Raw genomic sequence first — 23,421 nt, 5'->3', positions numbered from 1 at the left:
TAAATAAATGAGTTAATAATATATGGATTTTTTTTCAATAAGCTAAGAGCCCTAACCCAACATGAACTATTAATATCTTGAACTCATTTATTAGTATATAAAGAAATACAAAGGGGTAAAATGATAATAAAGATAAATTAAGGTACAAGTAATGCAAAGCTAGATGAAAGTACAAAGTTAGAAACTAAGAGATCAATAATTGGATACATCTACACAAGAATTTTAACCATGTGATTAAAGGCATTTATCATTAACTTGTTGAAGCTTGCACCAAAAATTAATCTGTGTTGTTCATATATAATAAAATTAACATTTCAGTTAAATTATCCACATTACAATATTGTGTATTTGATGGGCTGAATATTAAAGTTGCTTCTCGATAGGATCTAATGAGTAATTAATGGGCTATATATTTTTCTGGTTTTGAGATGAGGGCTGTGATGCACATGTCCAATTAGTGGGCTTACTTAAATAGGCTTACAAAGGGATAACCAACAGGCAACAAATGCTTATTACCAATTGCTTCTAGATTTCAATCATCAATTCTTTTGCTCAAGTTCAATCATTATGTTTTAATTTTATTTTAAATTTACTAATTAAAGTCACTATAAAATTTAACTTTATAATTAAAAAAAAAATTAAAGTGCAATTGTTAATTACCAACTGGTTTATATATCTACAGAGAGAGTATAAAACTTTTTAAATTTTTAAGTTTCATTAGAGTAAATTATATTAACATATTATTAGAATAATCAAATAACAAGAGAACACGGCGGTGCAATTCTTGAATTGCTCGACAAAAATTTTGAATCTTATTTTTCGCGACACCTAGTTATTATAATTGAGTGAATTGGGGATGTAAATTACACGGCGGTGGAAATCTTGAATTGTATAGTTATTATAATTGTGTTTTTTAAAACCACGTACTCCATTCACCCACGTCTTAGTACTAATCAATTTTGTCATTTTTGGCGCGACCTTATATTGACTCGTTACTATATGATTGTATAGTATCACACTGGTTGAGTCACTATCCATTATCGTTTATAATCACACTAGTTAGTCACTATCCACTATCGTAAAAGTTAGATTTTTATTCCACTTAAAACATTCAAATACTTTAAATTTTTTGGCGCGGCCTTATATTAATTTCATTATATACATTGGCATAGTGTGGTTGTTTATTAGGAACTCTATAGTAATAAAATTGGTAAAATAAGAAACAAGAAAAGAAAAAATGAAATTATTATTAATGGATTGTGTTGTTCGGAAAGAAAATGGAGAGTTTCTATTTTTAGGAAACACAATTAAAAAGAAAAGAAATCATAGTTTATGTCTAATGAGTAATGACTAATTAAGTCTGACACTCATCTCAATAATAGTTCAATTCACATTAATTAATAGATGAAATGCATTTTAGACGATGCAATCCCAAACGCATCTTTATTTATGAAACAAAATCCAAACATTACTGGCATTTTACAGCATTGAGCAAACAAATGTTCAATATTCATAAAGAAAATCCTTGATCAGGCAACATCAACAAGAGGGGTAGTCGCGGCAGCAGCAGTTGTAGTCTGCAATAATGGCGACATAGCGTCGTAGAGAACCTTTGCGGACAAGGAAATTGCAGCCTCAGTTGGATGGAATGAATCCCAGAAATAGTATTCATCTCTGTTGCTGCACGGCGTGCTTCCCTCAACACAGTGCCCTAACGAATCCTCGGACACCTCGCAACATGGTTTTCCGACTACCTTTATATTGCCGTACGATGGGTTGTCCGTGATTTCAGTGACGTACAGGAATCTGGCGCCGGGGAGTAGGTTCAAGGCTTTTATTAATATCTTGAGTTTCTCGTTGAAGATGTCAACGGCCGCGTTGCTCGTCTCCACGCACCCTGTCACTGGCGAGACCGGGTACTTGGCCGTCTGCTGTGGAACGCACCCTAATTTCCCGAGTGCGTTCACGGCTACTTTCCTCCCACCGTTCAAGTATAGCCTCTGGAATATTCAATCAGACGAATATTTTAATCACTTTTTCTCTTTATTTCTCATTTATTAGTTTTGCAATAAAACTAATATAGTAAGTATCCGTTATTCTATCTTTTATGTACTACTTTAATAGTTATGTACTCCCTCCGTCCTCAATTCACACCTTTTCATTTCAGTCCGTCCTCAAATAAGAGTCACACTTTTTTTTTACCATAAATAGTAAGTAGGTCTCACATTCCACTAACTCAATTCACTCACATTTTATTATAAAACCAATATAAAAAAATGGGTCCACATTCCACTAATTTTTTCAACCAATATTTCTTTACATTTCTTAAAACTCGTGTCCGGTCAAAGTGTGACTTTTAATCGGGGACGGAGGGAGTATTAAAATCTGTGTTATTTTAAAAGTTAAAAATGAGACTTATTTTCCACTTTATATTTGTTGAAATGAGGAGAGAGAAAAGTGAACATACAAGAAGGTGCTTAGAGTATTGTGCGATGGCGAGAGAAGCAAACTGTCTGGGAGAGTATTTAGTGGTGGAGGCGTAGTATTTGGGGAGATAGTTGCCAAGGTAGTCGTTGTTGCCCATTCCCACGTAGTATGTACATTTGCTAAGATGTTGCAAGCTTAACATTCTGCTTCCAAACATTTCGGCTAATCTCGTAACTATTGCCTCATGATTCGACAGTTGCTCGCTCATAGTCAACACATCTCCCTTGCAAAACAAACAACCATTCAAACCAATTACTACTAGACAAAAAAAAAGGGGAAGGGAAAGAAATTAAAAGCGAAAGTGAGAGAGGGAGTACGAAGTGTTGCCCGGATTCATCGAGAATTCCGGCTCCACCCGAGCCAAAGTTGACACCGTTGATTATGTCCCAGTCCGTAGCGTTGGCATATGGGGGAAGGGGTTCATCTATCTCTAGTAGTTCAGCTGTTATTATCAAAGAAGATGACTTACTTCTAAAAATAAAAATATTAAATTTAAATACAAAAAATAATAATAATGCATAAAATGAGCGCATAAAGAAAAGGATGGTTTAATAATGTACCGAGGAAATCTGCGGTATTTCGACCATTGGTGAATCTGCCGGTGGGGCCGGCCGGGAAATCAATGCCGTAAGGGGAGTAATTAACCTTGGCCGTTGTGTTGAGGTAATTGTTGTTGCCGTTGTCGACCAATGAATCTCCGAAAATGAAGAAACACTGAACTTGTGATGCATTGACAACGCCACTAAATTGGAAAACTACAAGATTTAGTAGGAGAAAACAGAATACATTTCTCATTATAGAATGAGGCATGATGATGATGATGATTGTGTGGCGAAACATAGATGAGGAGACTCCATTAAATAGGCTACTGATAATTAGTTGAGTTATAAAGAGGTAGGTTCCCACGTGGTCACGGTTTCCACATGCTAATAGTATTCTCTAAGAAGGAGAGAGAACTTCCAATAAAGTTTATATTTGTACGAATTGTGGTTGATAATGCAAGAGATTATTGTGAAATAGTATTTGCAATCGGGATAGAAATGTTTGGATGGTAATACCGAAATGGAACGGGATATTGACACCTAATATTATTGAACGTCCAAAAGTTGGATTTTTTCCACAAACTTTGAAATTGGTAAATAATATCACGAACATTACTCCGAGTTTATTATTTCCCATCAATGCAAAAATTCCGACAAATAATATCATGATACGGATTTTTTTCGTAATTTCTCGACAAAAACTTCGAGAGTTTCAAGATTTTCAATATTTGAGAATGGTTTTTCTACCCTTCAAATTCATTCTTCAATCTTTCAAAGTTCGTGGAAAATACCAAACTTTTTGAAAATTCCATGATATCAAGTTTCAGTATTCTAAATGGAAAGGTAGGTATATGAAGGAGTATTTATTTTTATTCCATAGTGAAATTTTATAATTTCTCGACATCATCAAATATAATATGCTAAGGTTCATAATTGAATTGTGTGTTGAGCACTTCAGCTACAATTTACAGTACGGATAAAATACACACTTGTTGCGCGAACGTAGCATCAAGAAATTATTATAGATTCCATAGTAGTAGTAGATTTATCTATTAGGTAGTAATTAATTAAAAATCAAATTATTAATTCTCTAACTCTTATGTATCAAATTTACCGTAATTAATCTACAAATCTTCCATAATTTCCTTTTTAAAATGGCTGGAAAATCATATTCGTTCTCAAACAAATATCAATAAATATTATAGGCCCTGCTCATTAAAACAGCTATAGAAAGAAACAAATATCCCGCCCCCACCACTGCCGTTCATCACATGATGAATAAATAAACTACTCCTCTATAGGGATCAAAATATTTATAAGTTATTAAAATGAATAGGGAACAAAGTTGATTGTTATCGTATTCTTTAGATTATTTTAATACTTCCTACGTCTCCTTTAATTTGTCACCATTTGATCCGGCACGGGTTTTAAGAAATATAATAAAAAGTGGGTTGAAAAAGTTAATAGTATATGAGTTCTACTTTTTTATATTAGTTTTATAATAAAATGTGAATGAGAATGAGTTAGTAGAAGATGAAGTCCAATATAAAAAATGGTAAAGATGAAAGGTGATAAATTTTTAGAGACGGACGAAAAAGGAAATAGGTGACAAATTTTTCGGGACGAATGGAGTAAAAATGTCTAGTGCATAAATGAATATCGTCATATATATGGTTCACAATTTTTTGACGCTAAAAGTATATTCTTTTCAAATTCTTGCCACTGACATTAAGATATATCATTATACCAGGAGTAGTTGAAATATCATTAGATTTTCATACTAAAGGATTATCAATATCAAATATGCAAATCAAAAGTTGCAAAAATATAAATGCATATTAGTTTCATTAGATTTTCATACTAAAGGATTATCAATATCAAATATGCAAATCAAAAGTTGCAAAAATATAAATGCATATTAGTTACACTTGTAGTATTTTTATTCCACTAACTTTTTTTCATACTCCTACTTCTTTTAATAAAATTAAATAATTTCTTAAAATTTGCATTGATCGAAAATTGGACAAATAATGAAGACAGAGATGAAATATTATTTATTATAAACTCAATCAACTTCTTAAAATCTGCATTGGTCAAATATAGCACATCTGTGTGTGATCATTCAACAAATAAGGGCGGAAATGTCGTCATAGGCAATATTGGCAGCGGCCGCCACCGCGGCCTCCGTGGGATGAACTTCATCCCAAAATCTGTATTCATCTCTATCGCTGCACGGAACACTTCCTTCAATACACAACCCTGTCCCCACCACGCAACATGGCTCACTCACAATCTTTATATCACATGAAATAATAATAGCCATCATCAATTCATCGTCATCGTTGTCATAGTACAAGTTGTAGTCATGATTTTACAATTTATGAGAAGTGGAGTACCACTTTTCGCAGTGAGAGCTGTAAATCGGGTGAACGTAAACTTTGCTTTTGAATAATCAAAATTAAGGTTGTTGACGAGGAGCTTTAGATCTTGATTGAAAATTTGAACGCCGTCGTTGCTGGTATCGACGCTGAAGAATTGGGGGAGACGTACGCTCGGATAACCACCGGCATGCATCCTAAGAGCATCCACAATGGATGCCCTAGTGGGAGCCCTAGTGAGAGCCCTAGTGGTTGTCATTATCAGCATGCGCTATCTTTCTGCAATGGTGGAGCCCTAGTGGATGTCATATCTCTTATCCACTTTTCATTTCAATTATTTTTTTTTATATTTTCACATATTATAAATAAAAAAATTAAATACTAAATTAAATGAAAATCATGCATTACTTAACTTTAAAAAAAGAATTTATAAATTTCATATTTAATTTTAATCAAATAAAAAATAGCAAAATATAAATACACTATTATAGAACACTATAAATTTAAATAAAACACTTATATTAATTGAATAAAATGAGAAAAGTATAATAAAGGTCAAAATAAAAAAAAATGTTGAGTTTGGGGCTTGAGAACACACAACCTCTACAATTTTCCAAGATACATTTACCATTAAGCTAAACATAGATTATGTATTGAAATCAAACAAATTTTTACATAAAGTAAGTAACTCTCTTTTAAGTGTAAAACTAATTGTCCCACGTAGAAATCACAAAGAAATTTGGAGTTGAAAACCTATCTATAAAACTACCATTTGTCTCACATCGAAGTCACAATGAAAATTGGAGTTGAAAACCTATCTATAAAAGGTTTACTCAAGTAATGCAAAACTTGCTCATTTAGTGTGAAGGATTATATTCTACAAAGTACATTGTTTTGTTGCAATGGGCGCCCGATCTCACGCCTGATGGATCGGGCTAGAGATCAGTCGCGACCGAACGTTCGGTCGTCCTCGGGCGCGCCCGACGTCTGCAATGGATGCTCAACCCCGAGCCCGATCTCGGGCGATCGGACGTGAGATCGGGCATCCATTGTGGATGTTCTAATTCACCGAGTTCAGACACGGCCACTTTTCTCGCTCCGTTTTCCACGCTTTCAAACAATCTTCTTCTTGTAATTTGTGAAAGAGAGAATTATTAACGAATTGGCTTCCGGTTTCATTTAGAATGCCACCTCCCAATGATCCATAGGTGAGGCCTTCAAGAATGTATTCAGTTGTACCATTGCCAAATGGAGGGATGGACTTTTTACAACCCAGCTTTTTTGCTATAACCAATCAAACACCAAGATAAAATATAAGGTTAACAATTTATAGAAAATAGGTAAAATTATCGGTAAAATTATGAAATTTGATCAAATTTGAGAACATTTTGCTTACGGGAAAACGATAAAGTTTAGATTTGTTCACATTTATAGCATACAATTATTTTTTGTTGAAATTGTTCACTTTTGTTTAAAAATATCAACAATATTCTATGTAAGCAACTTGAATTTTTCGTCATAGTATAGTTGCGAACAGATTCAAAGGTCATGACTTTTCTAGCCGATTTTTAACATTCCAAAAATTTTACCAATTTTTGTGATTTTTCAAGCAATTAATATGTCAAAAATAGATAGTAATTAGAGAAAAAGAAGTGCATACCAATAAAATCTGCAATATTTCGACCATTGGAGAATCTGCCAGTAGGACCGATCGGAAAATCTGTGTTGTTAATAGTAATAAAATTAACATTTCAGTTAATTAAGTTCTCTACATTACAATATTGTGAATAGAAGTAGTACTACTACTACAGGTTATTAATGAGATTTGATGGGCCGAATATTAATGTTTTTCTTTTTTTTTTAAATAAGAGCAAATAAGTAATTAATGGGCTTTAAGTTATTTTCTGGTTTGAGATGATGCATGCTCCTTCTGTTCCTTGTTAATACAGATATTTTTTTTTGGCACGAAATTTATGAATAATGTGTTAAATAGTTGATGAAAAAAGTAAGAAGGAGTAAAGTAAGACAGATGAAGAGAGAATAAAATAAAAAAGAGAATTACTTTTTTTACTAAAAATAAAAATTACTCAATTAACTTGGAACTTTCCAAAATAGAAAAATGATTTTATTAATATGGAATGGAACGAGTATATAGGATGCACATGCCCAATTAATGGGCCTTATTAAATAATAGGCTTACAAAAGGATGTCCAACAAAGGCTCATTACTAATTGCTTTTAGTTTTTAATCAATTCTTTTGTTCAACTTCAATCAATATGTTTTAAATTTATTTTAAAATTATTAATTAAAGTCAGTATTCAATTTTAATTTTATAATTTTAAAACATTTAAATTGCAGTTTGTTAATTAAGAACTGGTTTATCTACAGATACGTAAAAAAAAATTATATTTTTTAAAATATAGTATTAAATGTCCACTAGAGTTAATTATATAAAAATATGATAATCAAATTAAAAAGAGAACACGGCGGTGGAATTCTAAAATTGCTTGACAAAAATTTGGAATCTTCTTTTTCGCGACAAGTGGAGCGGCAATTGAATCACTTGGAGTACCCATCCACTATCTGATCTTCCTAAATTTGCTTCAACTAATTTTTTCGATTAATGTTATATAATTTTTCTTTTATAATCTATGTATATAGTAATTACAATTGACTGGTTTTAACACACCTACTCCATTCATCCACGTTTTAGTATTAATCAATTTTGTCATTTTTGGCGCGACCTTATATTGACTCGTTAGTATATCACACTAGTGACACTATCCATTATTGTAAAAGTGAGGTACTTTAAAATTTTTGGCGCAACCTTATATTGTGTTGGCCCACACACTATTTTTCTCTAAACAATATTTTAATATTTCTGTATTAAATAATAAATTTTAAAATATAATTAAACTCCTAGTACTATTTAATTCAATTTTAATAGTTCTATGTTGTTGTTAAATGCCATGATTAATTCACATCTCTATTTTTTATTATTGTTTTTTGTCATAAGATTAATATCAAGAATTATAATAAAAATATGATTTTTGAAATTTTGTTAAATTTTCAAGAAATATTCAAAAAAGCAAAAATTGAAATTAAGGAGAGAACAAATGTGTGGACTCAGATTCAATGATTGATTTGCAATCGTAACTTAGATGATGGGTCCCAAATGCAATTTTATTGATGAAACAAAATCCAAACTCTTGCAGCAATATTGAACAAACAAATGTTCAATAATCATAAAGAAAATCCTTGTTCAGGAAACATCCACAAGAGGAGTAGTAGCAGCAGTAGTAGTTGTAGTCTGCAATAGTGGCGCCATAGCATCGTAGATAATCTTAGCGGACAAGGAAGTGGCAGCCTCAGTCGGATGGAATGAATCCCAGAAATAGTATTCATCTCTGTTGCTGCACGGCGTGCTTCCCTCAACACAGTGCCCTAGCGAATCCTCTGACACCTCGCAACATGGTTTTCCGACCACCGTTATATTCCCGTACGACGGGTTGTCCGTGATTTCACTGACGTACAGGAATCTGGCATCCGGGAGGAGGTTCAACGTTTTTATTAATTTCTTGAGTTTCTCGTTGAAGATGTCCACGGCCGCGTTGCTCGTCTCCACGCACCCTGTCAATGGTGAGACCGGGTACTTGGCCGTCTGCTGCGGAACGCACCCTAATTTCCCAAGTCCGTTCACGGCTACTTTCCTTCCACCGTTATTGTATAGCCTCTGGGATATTCAATCAGATGAATATTTTAATCACTTTTTCTCTTTATTTCTCTTACTTTATTAGTTTTGCAATAAAACTCGTATAGTACTACTTTATTAGTTATGCATTAAAACTCGTGATTTTAAAAAGTTAAAATGAGACTTATTTTCTACTTTAAATTTGTTGAAATGAGAGAGAAAAGTGAACTGACGAGAAGGTGCTTAGAGTATTGTGCGATGGCGAGAGAAGCAAACTGTTCGGGAGAGTATTGAGTGGTGGAGGCGTAGTATTTGGGGAGATAGTTGCCAAGGTAGTCGTTGCTGCCCATTGCCACGTAATATGTACAGTTGCTAAGATGTTGCAAGCTTAATTTTCTCTCTCCAAATATTTCGGCCAATCTCGTAATTATGGCCTCATGATTCGACAGTTGCTCGCTCATAGTCACCACATCTCCCTTGCAAAATAAACAACCATTCAAACAAATTACTACTAGACTGAAAAAAAAGGGAAAGGGAAAGGGAAAGGGAAAGTAATTAAAAGTGAAAGTGAGAGAGGGAGTACGTAGTGTTTCCCAGATTCATCGAGAATTCCGGCTCCACCCGAGCCAAAGTTGACGCCGTTGATTCTGTCCCAATCCGTAGCGTTGGTGTATGGGGGAGGGGGTTTGTATATCTCCAGTAGTTCAGCTGTTATATGTCAACGAAGATGACTTATTTCTAAAATGATTCACTATTTCTAAAATTAAAAGTATACTAGTACTCGTATTTATTATCGAGTAGAAAATGAGTGAATAAAGAAAAGGATAGTTTAATTATGTACCGAGGAAATCTGCGGTATTTCGGCCGTTGGTGAATCTGCCGGTGGGGCCGGCCAGGAAATCAATGCCGTAAGGGGAGTAATTGACCTTGGCGATTGTGTTGAGGTAATTGTTGTTGCCGTTGTCGACCAATGAATCTCCGAAAATGAAGAAACAGTGAACTTGTGATGCATTGACAACGCCACCAAATTGGAAAATTACAAGATTTAGCAGTAGAAAATAGCATACATTTATCATTATAGAATGAGGCATGATGATGATGATGATTATGTGGCGAAACATAGATGAGGAGACTCCCCTTAAATAGGCTACTACTAATAATTACTCCAGTTGAGTTATAAAAGGAGGTAGGTTTCCCACGTGACCACGTTTTCCATATGCTAAAAGTATTCTGTAAGAAGGAGAGGGAACGGTCCAATAAAGATATTTGTGTGAATTGTGGTTGATAATGCAAAGGTGAAATGGTATTTGAAATTGGGATTGACATATTTGGATTGGATGGTAATAACAAATTGGAAAGGTAGGTAAGAGCAAGTTTTTTGGTAGGTGAATGAAGTATTTATTTTTGTTCCATGTGAAATTTTGTAATTTCTCGACATCATCAAATATAACATGCTAAGGTTCATAATTGAATTGTGTGTTGAGCACTTCAGCTACAATTTACAGTACGGATAAAATACACACTTGTTGCTCAGTTATTATAGATTCCATAGTAGTAGTAGATTTATCTATTAGGTATAGTAATTAATTAAAAATCCAATTATTAGTACACGTGTTATAGAGCACATTCCTATATTTGTGAAAGCAGCATGGCACAAAAAATAGATTTCGAATAAGATGTGCGATCACGGGTTCTGTGACTTTTGTCAGTGTGAGGAGCTTGTCATGTCTTTTTTTATTTCAACTTTATAATTTTAATCTAAATGTCACACTTTATGGCTCGCATGTAATGTGGATTTGCTTATTATCGGATCAATCTGCTTGTAATCCAATTATTAAAGCCAAAACCCATATACGACTTATAAGAAAATTCTCAATTCGAACTATACGACTTATAAGAAAATTCTCAATTCGAACTTGAACTTGAACATGACTTGCATACGACACAAATTTGTAAGCATGCAGAATTACTCGTGCTAGCGAGATATGAAATCGATATCACACGACAACCACACGATAATACTCAAGAAGATTCATGCATGTTGCGGAAGAGATATAACCCATCAGCGGAGTGATCGTGGCCACAAAGGCAAGGAATGAGGTGACACATGATAGTAATATCAATCGGTTATTCAAACCCGACCGGAACCCACTCTAACCTAATTTAGTACTCCCTATATTGTATCCTTATTGAAATGACCCAATAAGAATACATATTTAATTGCTTGCCTTCAAGGGATTTCTTCCTCTTTGCATTGATTTTATATATCCTAAGGGTTCGATTGGTTGCCTTGAAATAATAGGTTAGTGGAATGTTTTCTTGCATTTTCCTCTGTTTGGTTCACTTTTGGGAAAAGTTTTTTAACCCGGAAAAATATCTTGACCCGTCCCAATTTTTTGGATAGTTAACCAAGTTTTTGAGCTATCTCTAACCCCCCACCACCCCTGCGATATGCGATACAGTTGTATCTATGGATGCAAAAATTAATGCTAAATTAGATTTTAGCAATTTACCCTTCATCTACTACAGCAAAATTGCAATCTGATATAATTGTAAGAGAGACGAAATCTAACGCCCAATTAGGGCGAACAGAAATTGGGCAAACAGAAATTGGGAAAAAGGAAACCACACGCAGCTCATTGTGCTCCCTTGACGAGGACGACGCGATAGGCTTCAAGCATGTCTGATACGGACTTGATTCGGAAGGTATCGATTTCTTCACAATCCTAATTAAATCGACTCTCACCGGTAAACGTTTTAGATCTACTTGGATGAACCCAAGTTTGTGCTTCGTCCTTAGAGCTCGAACCCACGCGCCGAGTTGGTAGGAGGCTTTCCATAGTTCTACGCTATCAATGAAAATGAGAGAGGGGAGACTGAAATTTTAATATTTGTTGAATGGGTGAAAAATATGGTGGCGGGATTCTGAAATTTTCGCCCCTCTTTTTACCGCTAAGTTAGGGTTCAAGGGTAACATAGGGTTTACAAATTAACTCAAGGGATATGGTGGTCTTTTTAGTTGCATATTCTATTATTTTGCTATTTGAAAAAAAGAAATGAAAATATGGCGGAAGAATTCCTAACCTGCAACCAAACAATGAATAGGGTTAGTTATCTCTATCATGAAAAGTTGGAAAGGATTGTAAAGTAGTGATAGTATTTGCTTTCCTACATTTTCCAATATAAGCAATCAATCGAACCCTAAAGATTATTTTCAAGTTTGGGTAGACGACGCTCAATACATATATAATCCACTTTTATATTTGGGTAATTGTATTAATCACTATAAGCAGCGACGAAGCCACTATGGGGCGTGGAGGCCACTGGCCCCCCCAGCTAATGACGTTATTAGTGTATATATGCTATGATTAAACTAAAGTTTGTGAGTAGTGCAGTTGGTTTGTGAGTAGTGCAGTTGGTTTTTAGCCCAGACCAGTGACCTTGTTTACCCGAGTTCGAATTCTACTGCCCTTAGTCTATTCGTTTTTAATCCTTTGTTTAGTTTTACTCTCACTGCTGTTTTATTTTTATATATATGACTTTTAGTCTTATATTATAATTACTTAGCATCTTATTTTCTAATGATAATAGACATATATATATTTCTAGTTTCTATTATGTATTTTCTATTTTTTACCTCTCATTATTCATCTACCACTATATTTTTTTTCAATTTCCCTTTGCTCATGCTACAAAAATTTTCGACGATGCCGACACTAAAAAATACCCAAACTTTGGGCCCCCAGTATATAATTTCTGGCTTCGTCCCTGACTATAAAGCTTGAACTTCTCACTTTGTCTAAGGATGCCGCAAGATGAAGTCGAATGATGACTGACAGATCATTTGCATCTAAATTCTTGTTTTTTATTAATTTTAGATGGGTTTTTGTGGTATTACATTTTGTTGTTATTCTTATTAATGCTTATGCTTTTGTACTCTCATTTGCCATTATTTTAACTTTATTCTCTTCGTCTTATTTAAGTTGATTATTATTTATTTATTCATATTAAGATGATTACGTGTATTTTCATTAAAATATTTAATATTACTATTTAATGCTATTTTATTTTACTAAATAAATTCACCTAAAATTCCGTATCACTAAAAATGTGGCTATTGATGTTGGGAATAGTACTTAGTTTTAGCTCAATATTGTTACAGATTTAAAAAGATAAAAGTGTAATCCGTGTTGAAGGACACAATCTTCTACATGTGGACTGGATTTCGCAAGAGCATGTTTAGATAAGTGTTCTCGGACTGTGGAATCGGTACCCAATCCTAACTCTTAATTAATTAATATTGCATATAAATAAAATCTTGTCCCCAGCTTCATAAAGACAGTGATAAAACAACAGAATGATCATGAGGTAATGTAGTGCCTCAAGGGTGTGGATTCAAATTGGGCTAAAAATAAATAAGATATATATATATATATATATATATAGTTGCATTAAATTCAATACATATCAAAATATTTTCATGTCCTAAAAGTTGTGTAATGTGAGATTACAATATATAAAATTCAAAATAGATATTCAGTCTTATTTCTACGCAAGCATACTACACAAACTCAGCATGTTTGTTTTATGTTTTAATCAATATGTGTGGCGGTAATTTCGGCTTGGGCGTAATATTTGTTTAATGTACAAATTTGGACTTCCATTTGGCTAGAAGTCCAATATATCTGTCACTGGTCCACTATTGATAATGTCTATTACGTAATTTGTCCTATTCATTTATGTGATTTAAAAGTTTACCTATCAATTTTTATATAAATAATAGTATATCTCATAATATCACATCTTATTAATACTTTGTTTGCTTCAAAATAAAAATTATTTATAAAATAAAAGATCATGATACATTTATGCATTTTTTTTGGATTTTGTATGCCATTTCGACGGTAGGATTTATAGTTTATTAATTTATTAGTAGATTAAATTCCCATAATTTCACCTGGTGTCATAATTACAATAACCAAATATACCTTACAAGGAAAATAATCAAAACAAAATTTGATTTCGATGTAAAATGCAGGCAAAATTTTGACCATTTTGGCCTTGACCATGAGATTTGCCAATCAAATGGTTAATAATTAACTAAAAATATGGAAGGTCGTTATTAATCAGTTTTAAGTTATTTTTATAAAATCCGGGTTTGAGGTCATCTTTACGAATATGTTTTTAAATTAAACTAACAATGATCTAAAAATGACTTTCGTATGTTTAGTTATGCATTTTGCAACGTATCACATCTTATCTCAGATCACGTACCAAATAAGAGTCAAACACAAAAAGTCACAAATAATTCAAAAGTATGCATGTAAGATACATTATATCAAAAAAAACATTACTACATATTATATGAATTCGTATATTTGACACTTTATGTTGCCTGTTCATGCAGCATCAATCAATTAGAAACAAACGTGGTATAATGATTTCATCTTGGGAATTTATTTAGAAACTATATAACTTAGAAGAAAAATTGGGATATCAATCATAAGTAACATTATTAACTATTAGAAATGGGCCACTCACCCCTTAAAAGGCCTCATAAGGGGAGGGTTATCCACACTTATATAGATTAGATTGGATCATCACCAAGTCGATGTGGGACAGAATTTAGAGAATTTAACACGCCCCCTCACGTGTGGGGCGGAATGACACATCGGACTTCCATCACGTGGGTAGGCAAGAGAAGAGATAAATAGATATAATCCATCATCAACTTGGGCCCGCTCTGATATCATATTAGAAATGGGCCACTGACCACTTAAAAGGCCTCATAAGGGGGAGAGTTATCCACACTTATATAGAGAAGCTAGGATCATCACCAAGCCGATGTGGGACAAGATATTAGAATTTTAACACGCCCCCTCACGTGTGGGCCGGAATGACACATCGGACTTCCATCACGTGGGTAGGCAAGAGAAGAGATAAAGAGAACAAATCCATCATCGGCTTGGGCCCGCTCCGATAATCCAAATTGATGAGTGGTTTGGATCAATGGCGGATCTAGGGGGGAAGGAGGGGGCGGTCGCCCCCTCCGTGCGACTATTTTTCCCTTATCGGGACGCAAAATTACCATATCTGCCCCTCCGTTTGCCTCCGGCGTCACCCTGAACAATGAAAAAAATAGCCATGTCCGCACTAAATCAAGCTAATACTATATATTCCGCCCCCTCCGTTTCCCATTATCGGGCTCAACAACTTAGCAGCAATTGCATTGAAATTATAGTAATGAAGTCGTGATTATAGCCCAATTGTACGTATGTATAGTGAAAGGCTTGACCAATAAACCATGAACTCATGTCTTTGAGTTTGAGTGAAGTAATGGGTGGGGGACCTCGGATTCTTCAAAATAATTAGACTCGGTTATTCAAGTACTAGTAATAGTTTACACTTTCTGAAATAAATTATTCATCGCGTGAATATGATTTTATAGATCTGTGCGGTTCCGTACATCAATTTAAATAGTGATACATTTGCTAGTAGATGTTTTTTGTTGGAGTATTTGTCGCGTGATTTTAGCAGTCTTTCTTGTTTTTCTCTGTATTGTTAAATTTTGAGCTTGATGCTAAAATTGATCACAACCATTAAACTTAAACGCATTTTAATACAAAGGGAATTATTCAAATGATCTATGAACTTTACGTTTTACACACTAATAGTTTTTGGACTTTAAAAATATTTTTACTATTTTTGTAATGAATCCCACATCCCACTACTCATTCTACTAACATTTATTTTAAATTAACACTTCATTTGCCCCACTAAAAATGATTTTTATTTTCATTTTTGGGTTATCTCATTAAAAATGAAGCGTTTCCTACAATGGAAATAACACCATCTTTATTTTTTTCACTCTCTTACTTTTCTCTTTCTTTATTAACTCACAAAACACTACATAAAATCTCGTATCGAAAACCAAATGTTTCATATTTATTGAGACGAATGGAGTATATAGATATAAATAATAAAGGTAGAATTCATAATTTTACTAACTTTTTTCCGCTCATTTTCCACTATATTTTTAAAAGATCATGTTGATGGGGATCTGATGTTCTATTTTATTCCGGAAGGAGTAATAAAATAACTTGAAATAAAATAGTTAGTACTACTGAAAAAAAAGGCACATTTTTTAATTAGAGGAAGTGAGTATTTAAAAATTATAAAATATATATATATATAAATACTGGTCAATCACTGTACCAATAAATATCTATGTCTATAGTTAGGTTTTTGTCACAATGTCATAACTTCGTACTACATCAACCATCAATCAATATCGATATTAAACTTAGAAACTTGATCTTCCCTAAATAGTTATAAAAGGGTAAATGTGTAATGTATAAACTATTGTGAATGTAAAATACCTAAAATATCCAATATTGTATATTGTTAAGAAAAGTACTCCGTAATGAGTCATATAATTGCGCAGCATGCATTGTGTATTTGATGGGCCGAATATTAAAATATTTTTCAATCAGAGCAAAAATAGTAAGGAATGGGCTTTATGTTTTTATGTTTTTGAGATGAGGCCTATGATGCACATACCCAATGGGCAGCAATTGCTGCACTTGGAGGACCATCCCTATCTGATCTTCCTAAATTTTCATCGATTTATATAATTTTCTTTTTGTTATAAGATTAATATTAAGAATTATAATAAGGGATATTGGCATCTAATATCACGAAACTTTCAAAAAGTTGAGTTTTTCCCATGAACTTTAAAATTGACAGATAATATCACGAACTTTACCTGTGTTTGTTTTTTCCCACGAATGAAAAAATTCATGTTATTTTAATAGATTGAAGAACAATTTTGGAGGGTGTGCTTCAAGAAAAACTATTTTCAAAAATTGAAAAACTTGAAGCTTTCAAAATTGTTGTCGAGAAATTACGAAAAAAAATCGGTATCATAATATTATTTGGGGGAATTTTTTCATTCGTGGGAAAAAATAAACACGGGGTAAAATTCGTGATATTATTTGCCAATTTTAAAGTTCGTGGGAAAAACCCAACTTTTTGAAAGTTTTGTGATATTAGATGTCAATATCCCTTATAATAAAGATATGATCTTTGAAAATTTTATCAAATTTTATTAATTTAACTTAATTTTATTTTATTTTGATTTAAAAAAACGTGCTAGGAAACTCATCATGAAATGTCATACTATAACTCTGTTGGGCTGGGTATGAGAATTAATAATAGTGCTGCGGCACTTTTATATTTGAAGAGAATATGGTTATAGATATATTTCACTGAATAGTGAATATGATATTTATTGAATGATTCCTTGTTTGAATGAATTAAATAGTGCGGATTACAATGATATTTATAGATACATACATGACTCTTTACTAAGGGACGTGACTCTTTACTAAACTCTTTACTAAGGGACATAAGTATTCACTAAAGGCTTGTTTGGTAGCCAATAAAAACTAATAAAAGACCATAACCCTTCATCTCCACCGTTTGGTAGAGCTCAATTTTATCGGAGGACCCGGCACAAATTTTTCGGATCTCAGTGAAATAGAGAATAGAAACGGCGATTCTGGCATTACACTATCAGAGCACATACCCATCACCTTTACAAGCTTTATGCCCAAATTGCCCTGCCAGTTTTCCACCTTTACAAGCACATACCCATCACCTGATGGCACTCATTCGTGGAGTCGGAAGATGATGGTGGAGGAGACGGTGCGAAGGCGGAAGAGTGGAGATCTCAGAGCGAAAATCAAGGCGGCGAAAGATCGGAGGAAGTCGTCCAGCTCGAATTCCATGTCCGCCTTGCGCGACCGCGCAGCCACTGCCGGCCCAATTGAGCCACTTGTTTCGATACTCCATAGCTCGCGCCCGCTCGCTGCTCAGGAGGTTGCTCTCCTCGCGCTCCTCAACCTCGTTGCTCGGAATCAGAGGTCCTATCCCTCTCTCGCTTTTGTATTTTTATTTTATTCGCAGAGAGCTGAGAGTTCTGAAACTGCTTGTTTCAAAGTTGACCTCTCCTTATCTAACGTTCTCTGTAGCTCAGCAACGAGTTGTTTTTCCAACAAAAGATCACTAATAAGCTCTCTGAAGTTGCTGGAGCTCAAGTGCTTACTTTTCCACAACTTTGTTTGCTTCATCCAGGAGCCGGACTTGAAACGGAGTTGTGATTCAGCATTAGCAGCTTCATCAGTTCCTGTCCATCTTTGCGATTTCCTCTTCTTTGACCAACAGTGCTACTTGTGAAGCAGAAATGTTAATGTTATCATCCCTTCCTTCAAACACATGGCAGGAGACAGCAGCAATACGACTGCGAGAGGGAAAGTTAGGAATTGTAGTATTCAATGAAGAGAGAAACACTAATGTTTTGTGCAAAGAACAAAGGTAGAAACTTTCTCAGATTCTTGTTTTCTTTTCTGCTTGTGTGTTTTGATGTTGTGGGTCAGGTAGTTGTGAGGATCACTTCTTTATTGATTCAATTGACAGAGATTTGTGTGTGATGGAGAAATACGAGGGGAAGCTTGGGATGCAAATGATCTTGATGTGATAACTTGAATCTTCAGGATTGTGGGCTGTTGATCAAGACGCACGGGGGTGGGGGGTGCTAGGGGAGGTGTCGTTCCCATCTACTGCAACGAGTAGTTGTGCAGAGCCGGAGGCTGCAGTCCATGGCAATTTGAAGGAGTTCCACACCCGCCTCCAAATAGGCCCTTTTGGAGTAGAATCGCAAGGTGCTCGACAGCCTAGTGGAGGTGATGGAAGGAGGACGAGAAGAATGTGTTGCCATAATTGTAACGAGCAATATTGGAGCTTATATTGATCCATTTGCTCACCGCCACTTCGCCTCGATCATGGAGGTCGAGAGAAGCGATGGCGCGAAAGAGAAGGCTGTAGCCGCCATTTTTTTCGGATGAAGTATAAACAAGGGCAGATGGACATTTCACTATTAAATTTAGGGTCAGCATTGTCATTTCATATCATTTTACACGTGGCAATTTGTAGAAAGGTTTGTACCAAACACATGTTAATGAGTTTTCTTAATGTGGGCAATTTGTACCAAACAATGTACAATCTAGAAAAGACTATCCCACAATATGGGAAAAGCTTTTATATGTAAACTTTGTAAAACCTCATCAATTCTACCAAACACACCCTAAGGTACATGACTCTTAATCAATGTACATAACTCTTCATCAAAGTACATAACTCTTCAAGAAGGTACATATCTCTTCGTTGAGGTTCATGACTGCAAATAGGGATGTCAATCGGGCCAACCTGTTCGGGTTGTCGGGCCATCCGGGTGCGGACTATTCGGGTTATGATTTTTTCGGGTTATAAAAGGTCGACCCTAACCCTAACCTTTCGGGTTTCGGGCTAACCCATCGGGTTATTCCTTCCAATGCACATTTTTTATGTTTTTAATATTTTCAAAAAAATAATACGTATTTTTAATTTTCTTTAATTATATACATATTTTTAATTAGTCATGCAAAAATAAAATACGTATTTTAAATTTTCTTTAATATTTTTTAAAAAAAATTAAGTTTTTCAAATTAAAACAACTTTTTCATTACATATCTACATAATTATTTACAAAATATCTATCAATAGTATGTTTATGTTTATGTATTTACACTTTGTTTCAATAATTCAATGACGAAGCGACGCCAAAACACTTTGCACTATTATATTGGAAATACTAAAAGAAAGCTTTTATATACGAGTATTTATGAATCCATGAACCACATAATGATTTTTTGCGTGATCTTATATAGTCGATTGACTTATTTGGATTTTGCATGGTTTTAAAGAGTTGTCTTGGATGATTTATATTTCTATATTTTTATATGTTTATATGTTTGTTGAGAATTGATAGAAAATGAATTAGAAAAATGTACATAAAATATGTGGATGTGCAGCAGCCTTATTCGAATCAATATTTCTTGTTATTTTGAAGTCCAATAAGCCTCTAATGCATATCATTCTCTTCGTCTTCGAAAGAGCTTCGCGTGGATATCTTGCACGCCTCAATCGGAGCTTTGTAGAGAAAGTTATGCCCGTTACAAAGACCGCGCGCTGTCCAGAAGGGCCCAACCCGACGGGCTGACCCGTAACCCGACCGGGTCAGCCCGCCCAACCCGACAAACCGAACGGGTCAGCCCGAATGGCCCGATTGTGAATTCGGGCTGCGAAATTGCAACCCTAACCTTGTATTCTTACCAGGTTATTCGGCCGGTCCGCGTTAAATTGACATCCCTAGCTGCAAATTACATTTTCAACAAACTCTTCAACTCATCTCAATAATATCATTCAATTCATATTACGTAGTAGATGAAGCGCATTGTAGTCTGCAAGACATTTCTTCTCCCACTAATATGTTGAAGATTCGAATCATCACAGAAACACTATTATGGGTCCTTTTTAAAAAGAGAAAAATTTGAGATTTAAGGAGATAACAAATGTGTGGGCTCAAATTCATTGATTCGATTTGCGATCATAACTTTAGATGATGATGGGTCCCAAATGCAATTTTATTGATGAAACAAAATACAAACTTTACTGGCATTTTACAGCATTGAACAAACAAGTGTTCAATATTCATAAAGAAAATCCTTGATCAGGCAATATCAACAAGAGGGGTAGCAGCAGCAGCAGTTGTAGTCTGCAATAATGGCGCCATAGCATCGTAGATAATCTTTGCGGACAAGGAAGCGGCAGCCTCAGTTGGATGGAATGAATCCCAGAAATAGTATTCATCTCTGTTGCTGCACGGCGTGCTTCCCTCAACACAGTGCCCTAGCGAATCCTCCGACACCTCGCAACATGGTTTTCCGACCACCGTTATATTCCCGTACGACGGGTTGTCCGTGATTTCACTGACGTACAGGAATCTGGCATCCGGGAGGAGGTTCAACGATTTTATTAATTTCTTGAGTTTCTCGTTGAAAATGTCCACGGCCGCGTTGCTCGTCTCCACGCACCCTGTCAATGGTGAGACCGGGTACTTGGCCGTCTGCTGCGGAACGCACCCTAATCTCCCGAGTCCATTCACGGCTACTTTCCTCCCACCGTTCTTGTATAGCCTCTGGAATATTCAATCAGATGAATATTTTAATCACTTTTTCTCTTTATTTCTCTTACTTTATCAGTTTTGCAATAAAATTCTTATAGTAGTATCCGTTACCAATTTTTTCATTCTATCTTCAGTACTACTCCCTCCGTTTCTTTATAGTTGAGGCGGAACTTTTCGACACGGAGTTTTAGAAATGAATGTTGGGTGTGTTAAATAAATAGATAAAAAAGTAAGAAATAGGAAAAGGTAGAGAAAATAAAGTATAAAGTGAATAAAGTAGACAGAATAAAGTAAGAGAGAAAAATAAGAAAGAGAAAAAAGTTACTCCATATGGAAATGACTCGTATGAAGAAGCTTTCCAAAATGGAAAAATGACTCAACTATGAAGAAACAGAGGGAGTACTTTATTAGTTATGTATTAAAACATGTGTTATTTCAAAATTAAAAAATACTCTGTACCATTAGAAATTAAACGTTTTCTTTTTTGGTCTGTCCCATTAAAAATGAAACGTTTCTAAAAATGGAAACAATACTCTCTCTACTTTTTATTCTCTCTTATTTTACTCTCTCTTCATTCACTCACAAAACAATACTACATAAAATCTCGTGCCGAAAAACAAATGTTGCATATTTAATGGGAGAGTATATATTTGTTGAAATGAGGAGAGAGAAAAGTTAACTGACACGAAGGTGCTTAGAGTATTGTGCGATGGCAAGAGAAGCAAACTGTTCGGGAGTGTATTGAGTGGTGGAGGCGTAGTATTTGGGGAGATAGTTGCCAAGGTAGTCGTTGCTGCCCATTCCCACGTAGTATGTACAGTTGCTAAGATGTTGCAAGCTTAATTTTATGCCAACCTTTTCGCTTGCATCCCTAAGTATGGCCTCATGATTCGACACTTGGTCGCTCATAGTCAGCACATCTCCCTACCAAAACAAACAACCATAGTAGACAGAAAAAAAAAATGGAAAGGGGATGTAATTAAAAGTGAAAGTGAGAGAGGGAGTACGAAGTGTTGCCCGGATTCATCAAGAATTCCGGCTCCACCCGAGCCAAAGTTGACGCCGTTGACTTTGTCCCAATCCGTAGCAATGGCGTATGGCGGAAGGGGTTCGTCTATCTCCAGTAGTTCAGCTGTTATTATCAACCAAGATGACTTATTTCTAAAATGACTGTTCCGATGAAAGTGACTTACTAATTCTAAAAATAAAAATATTACATTTGATACATAAATTAATATTGCATAAAGAAAAGGATGGTTTAATAAAAATGTACCGAGGAAATCTGCGGTATTTCGGCCGTTGGTGAATCTGCCGGTGGGGCCGGCCGGGAAATCAATGCCATAAGGGGAGTAATTGACCTTGGCGGTTGTGTTGAGGTAATTGTTGTTGCCGTTGTCGACCAATGAATCTCCGAAAATGAAGAAACAGTGAACTTGTGATGCACTGACAACGCCACCAAATTGGAAAATTACAAGATTTAGTAGCAGAAAATAGAATAAATTTCTCATTATAGAATGAGGCATGGTGATGATGATGATTGTGTGGCGAAACATAGATAGGCTACTGATCAATGATTAATTGAATTATACAGTAAAGAGGTAGGTTTCCCACGTGGTCACGGTTTCCACATGGTAGGTGAATGAAGTATTTATTTTTATTGATAGTATCCAAATGGAAAGGTAGGTATGTGCAAGTTTTTTGGTAGGTGAATGAAGTATTTATTTTTATTGTATGTGAAATTTTGTAATTTCTCAACAACATCAAATATAATATACTGTGGTTCATAACTGAATTGTATGTTGAGCACTTGAGCTACAATTTACATTACGGATAAAATACACACTTGTTGCGCGAACCTAGCATCAAGAAATTATTATAGATTCCATAGTAGCAGTAGATTTATCTATTTGATTTAGTAATTAATTAAAAATCAAATTAGTAATTCTCTAACTCTTATTTTCATATTTCTCATGAAGTGCTTCTTTTGGAGTTAAACTGCCATTTGTCCATATTTCAAGAAACAGTAATCTCTTGTTTTTCATTCCCATTTCCATATGATTCACATTTCGAACAGGCTTGATGAATACAACATCTATAGGATAACTTTCATCTTGAAAGTTGTGTCATCTTTATAAGATATCCGCGATTTCTCTCAATTTCTAGTCCAATATGCAAATTAATTGGTTATGTCAATCTAGCTATATGTTGGGTATTGTCGACAATTTTACATAAGGTGGTAAGATGATATCTTGAGCAGTT

At 34.7% G+C, this 23,421-nt stretch overlaps 3 protein-coding genes across 3 annotated transcripts; all 3 read right to left on the bottom strand.

Annotated features, from left to right (window-relative positions):
- Positions 1-1,414: 1,414 nt before the first annotated feature.
- On the bottom strand, positions 1,415-3,326 carry LOC125190583 (GDSL esterase/lipase At4g18970-like). Its single transcript, XM_048087912.1, has 4 exons — positions 3,048-3,326; positions 2,805-2,929; positions 2,468-2,710; positions 1,415-2,000 (listed from the first exon to the last, which is right to left on the bottom strand). The coding sequence occupies exons 1-4, from the start codon at positions 3,295-3,297 to the stop codon at positions 1,530-1,532; spliced, it is 1,089 nt and encodes a 362-aa protein (XP_047943869.1). The 5' UTR covers positions 3,298-3,326; the 3' UTR covers positions 1,415-1,529.
- Positions 3,327-8,572: 5,246 nt separating this feature from the next.
- Positions 8,573-10,223, bottom strand: LOC125190582 (GDSL esterase/lipase At1g29670-like). The gene is made up of 4 exons (XM_048087911.1): positions 9,940-10,223; positions 9,682-9,806; positions 9,332-9,574; positions 8,573-9,140 (listed from the first exon to the last, which is right to left on the bottom strand). The coding sequence occupies exons 1-4, from the start codon at positions 10,217-10,219 to the stop codon at positions 8,670-8,672; spliced, it is 1,119 nt and encodes a 372-aa protein (XP_047943868.1). The 5' UTR covers positions 10,220-10,223; the 3' UTR covers positions 8,573-8,669.
- A 10,379-nt stretch (positions 10,224-20,602) lies between these two features.
- LOC125190584 (GDSL esterase/lipase At1g29670-like) lies at positions 20,603-22,754 on the bottom strand. Its single transcript, XM_048087913.1, has 4 exons — positions 22,436-22,754; positions 22,170-22,294; positions 21,847-22,086; positions 20,603-21,174 (listed from the first exon to the last, which is right to left on the bottom strand). The coding sequence occupies exons 1-4, from the start codon at positions 22,713-22,715 to the stop codon at positions 20,707-20,709; spliced, it is 1,113 nt and encodes a 370-aa protein (XP_047943870.1). The 5' UTR covers positions 22,716-22,754; the 3' UTR covers positions 20,603-20,706.
- Between the last annotated feature and the right edge of the window lie 667 nt (positions 22,755-23,421).

The sequence above is a fragment of the Salvia hispanica genome, chromosome 5 (assembly GCF_023119035.1).
Source record: "Salvia hispanica cultivar TCC Black 2014 chromosome 5, UniMelb_Shisp_WGS_1.0, whole genome shotgun sequence".
Lineage (NCBI taxonomy): Eukaryota > Viridiplantae > Streptophyta > Magnoliopsida > Lamiales > Lamiaceae > Salvia > Salvia hispanica.
This window is presented reverse-complemented; position numbering and strand designations above follow the sequence as displayed.

What these genes read in the sequence shown, in the direction of transcription:
- LOC125190583 (XM_048087912.1), bottom strand. Translation starts at nt 3,297, where the DNA reads ATGCCTCATTCTATAATGAGAAATGTATTCTGTTTTCTCCTACTAAAT. An exon ending in AAATACCGCAGATTTCCTCG is followed by an intron (nt 2,930 to 3,047) that starts GTACATTATTAA and finishes TGATAATAACAG; the next exon opens with CTGAACTACTAGAGATAGAT. An exon ending in ATGAATCCGGGCAACACTTC is followed by an intron (nt 2,711 to 2,804) that starts GTACTCCCTCTC and finishes TTGTTTTGCAAG; the next exon opens with GGAGATGTGTTGACTATGAG.
- LOC125190582 (XM_048087911.1), bottom strand. Translation starts at nt 10,219, where the DNA reads ATGTTTCGCCACATAATCATCATCATCATCATGCCTCATTCTATAATG. An exon ending in ATGAATCTGGGAAACACTAC is followed by an intron (nt 9,575 to 9,681) that starts GTACTCCCTCTC and finishes TTATTTTGCAAG; the next exon opens with GGAGATGTGGTGACTATGAG. An exon ending in AATACTCTAAGCACCTTCTC is followed by an intron (nt 9,141 to 9,331) that starts GTCAGTTCACTT and finishes TGAATATCCCAG; the next exon opens with AGGCTATACAATAACGGTGG.
- LOC125190584 (XM_048087913.1), bottom strand. Translation starts at nt 22,715, where the DNA reads ATGTTTCGCCACACAATCATCATCATCACCATGCCTCATTCTATAATG. An exon ending in AAATACCGCAGATTTCCTCG is followed by an intron (nt 22,295 to 22,435) that starts GTACATTTTTAT and finishes TGATAATAACAG; the next exon opens with CTGAACTACTGGAGATAGAC. An exon ending in AATACTCTAAGCACCTTCGT is followed by an intron (nt 21,175 to 21,846) that starts GTCAGTTAACTT and finishes TGAATATTCCAG; the next exon opens with AGGCTATACAAGAACGGTGG.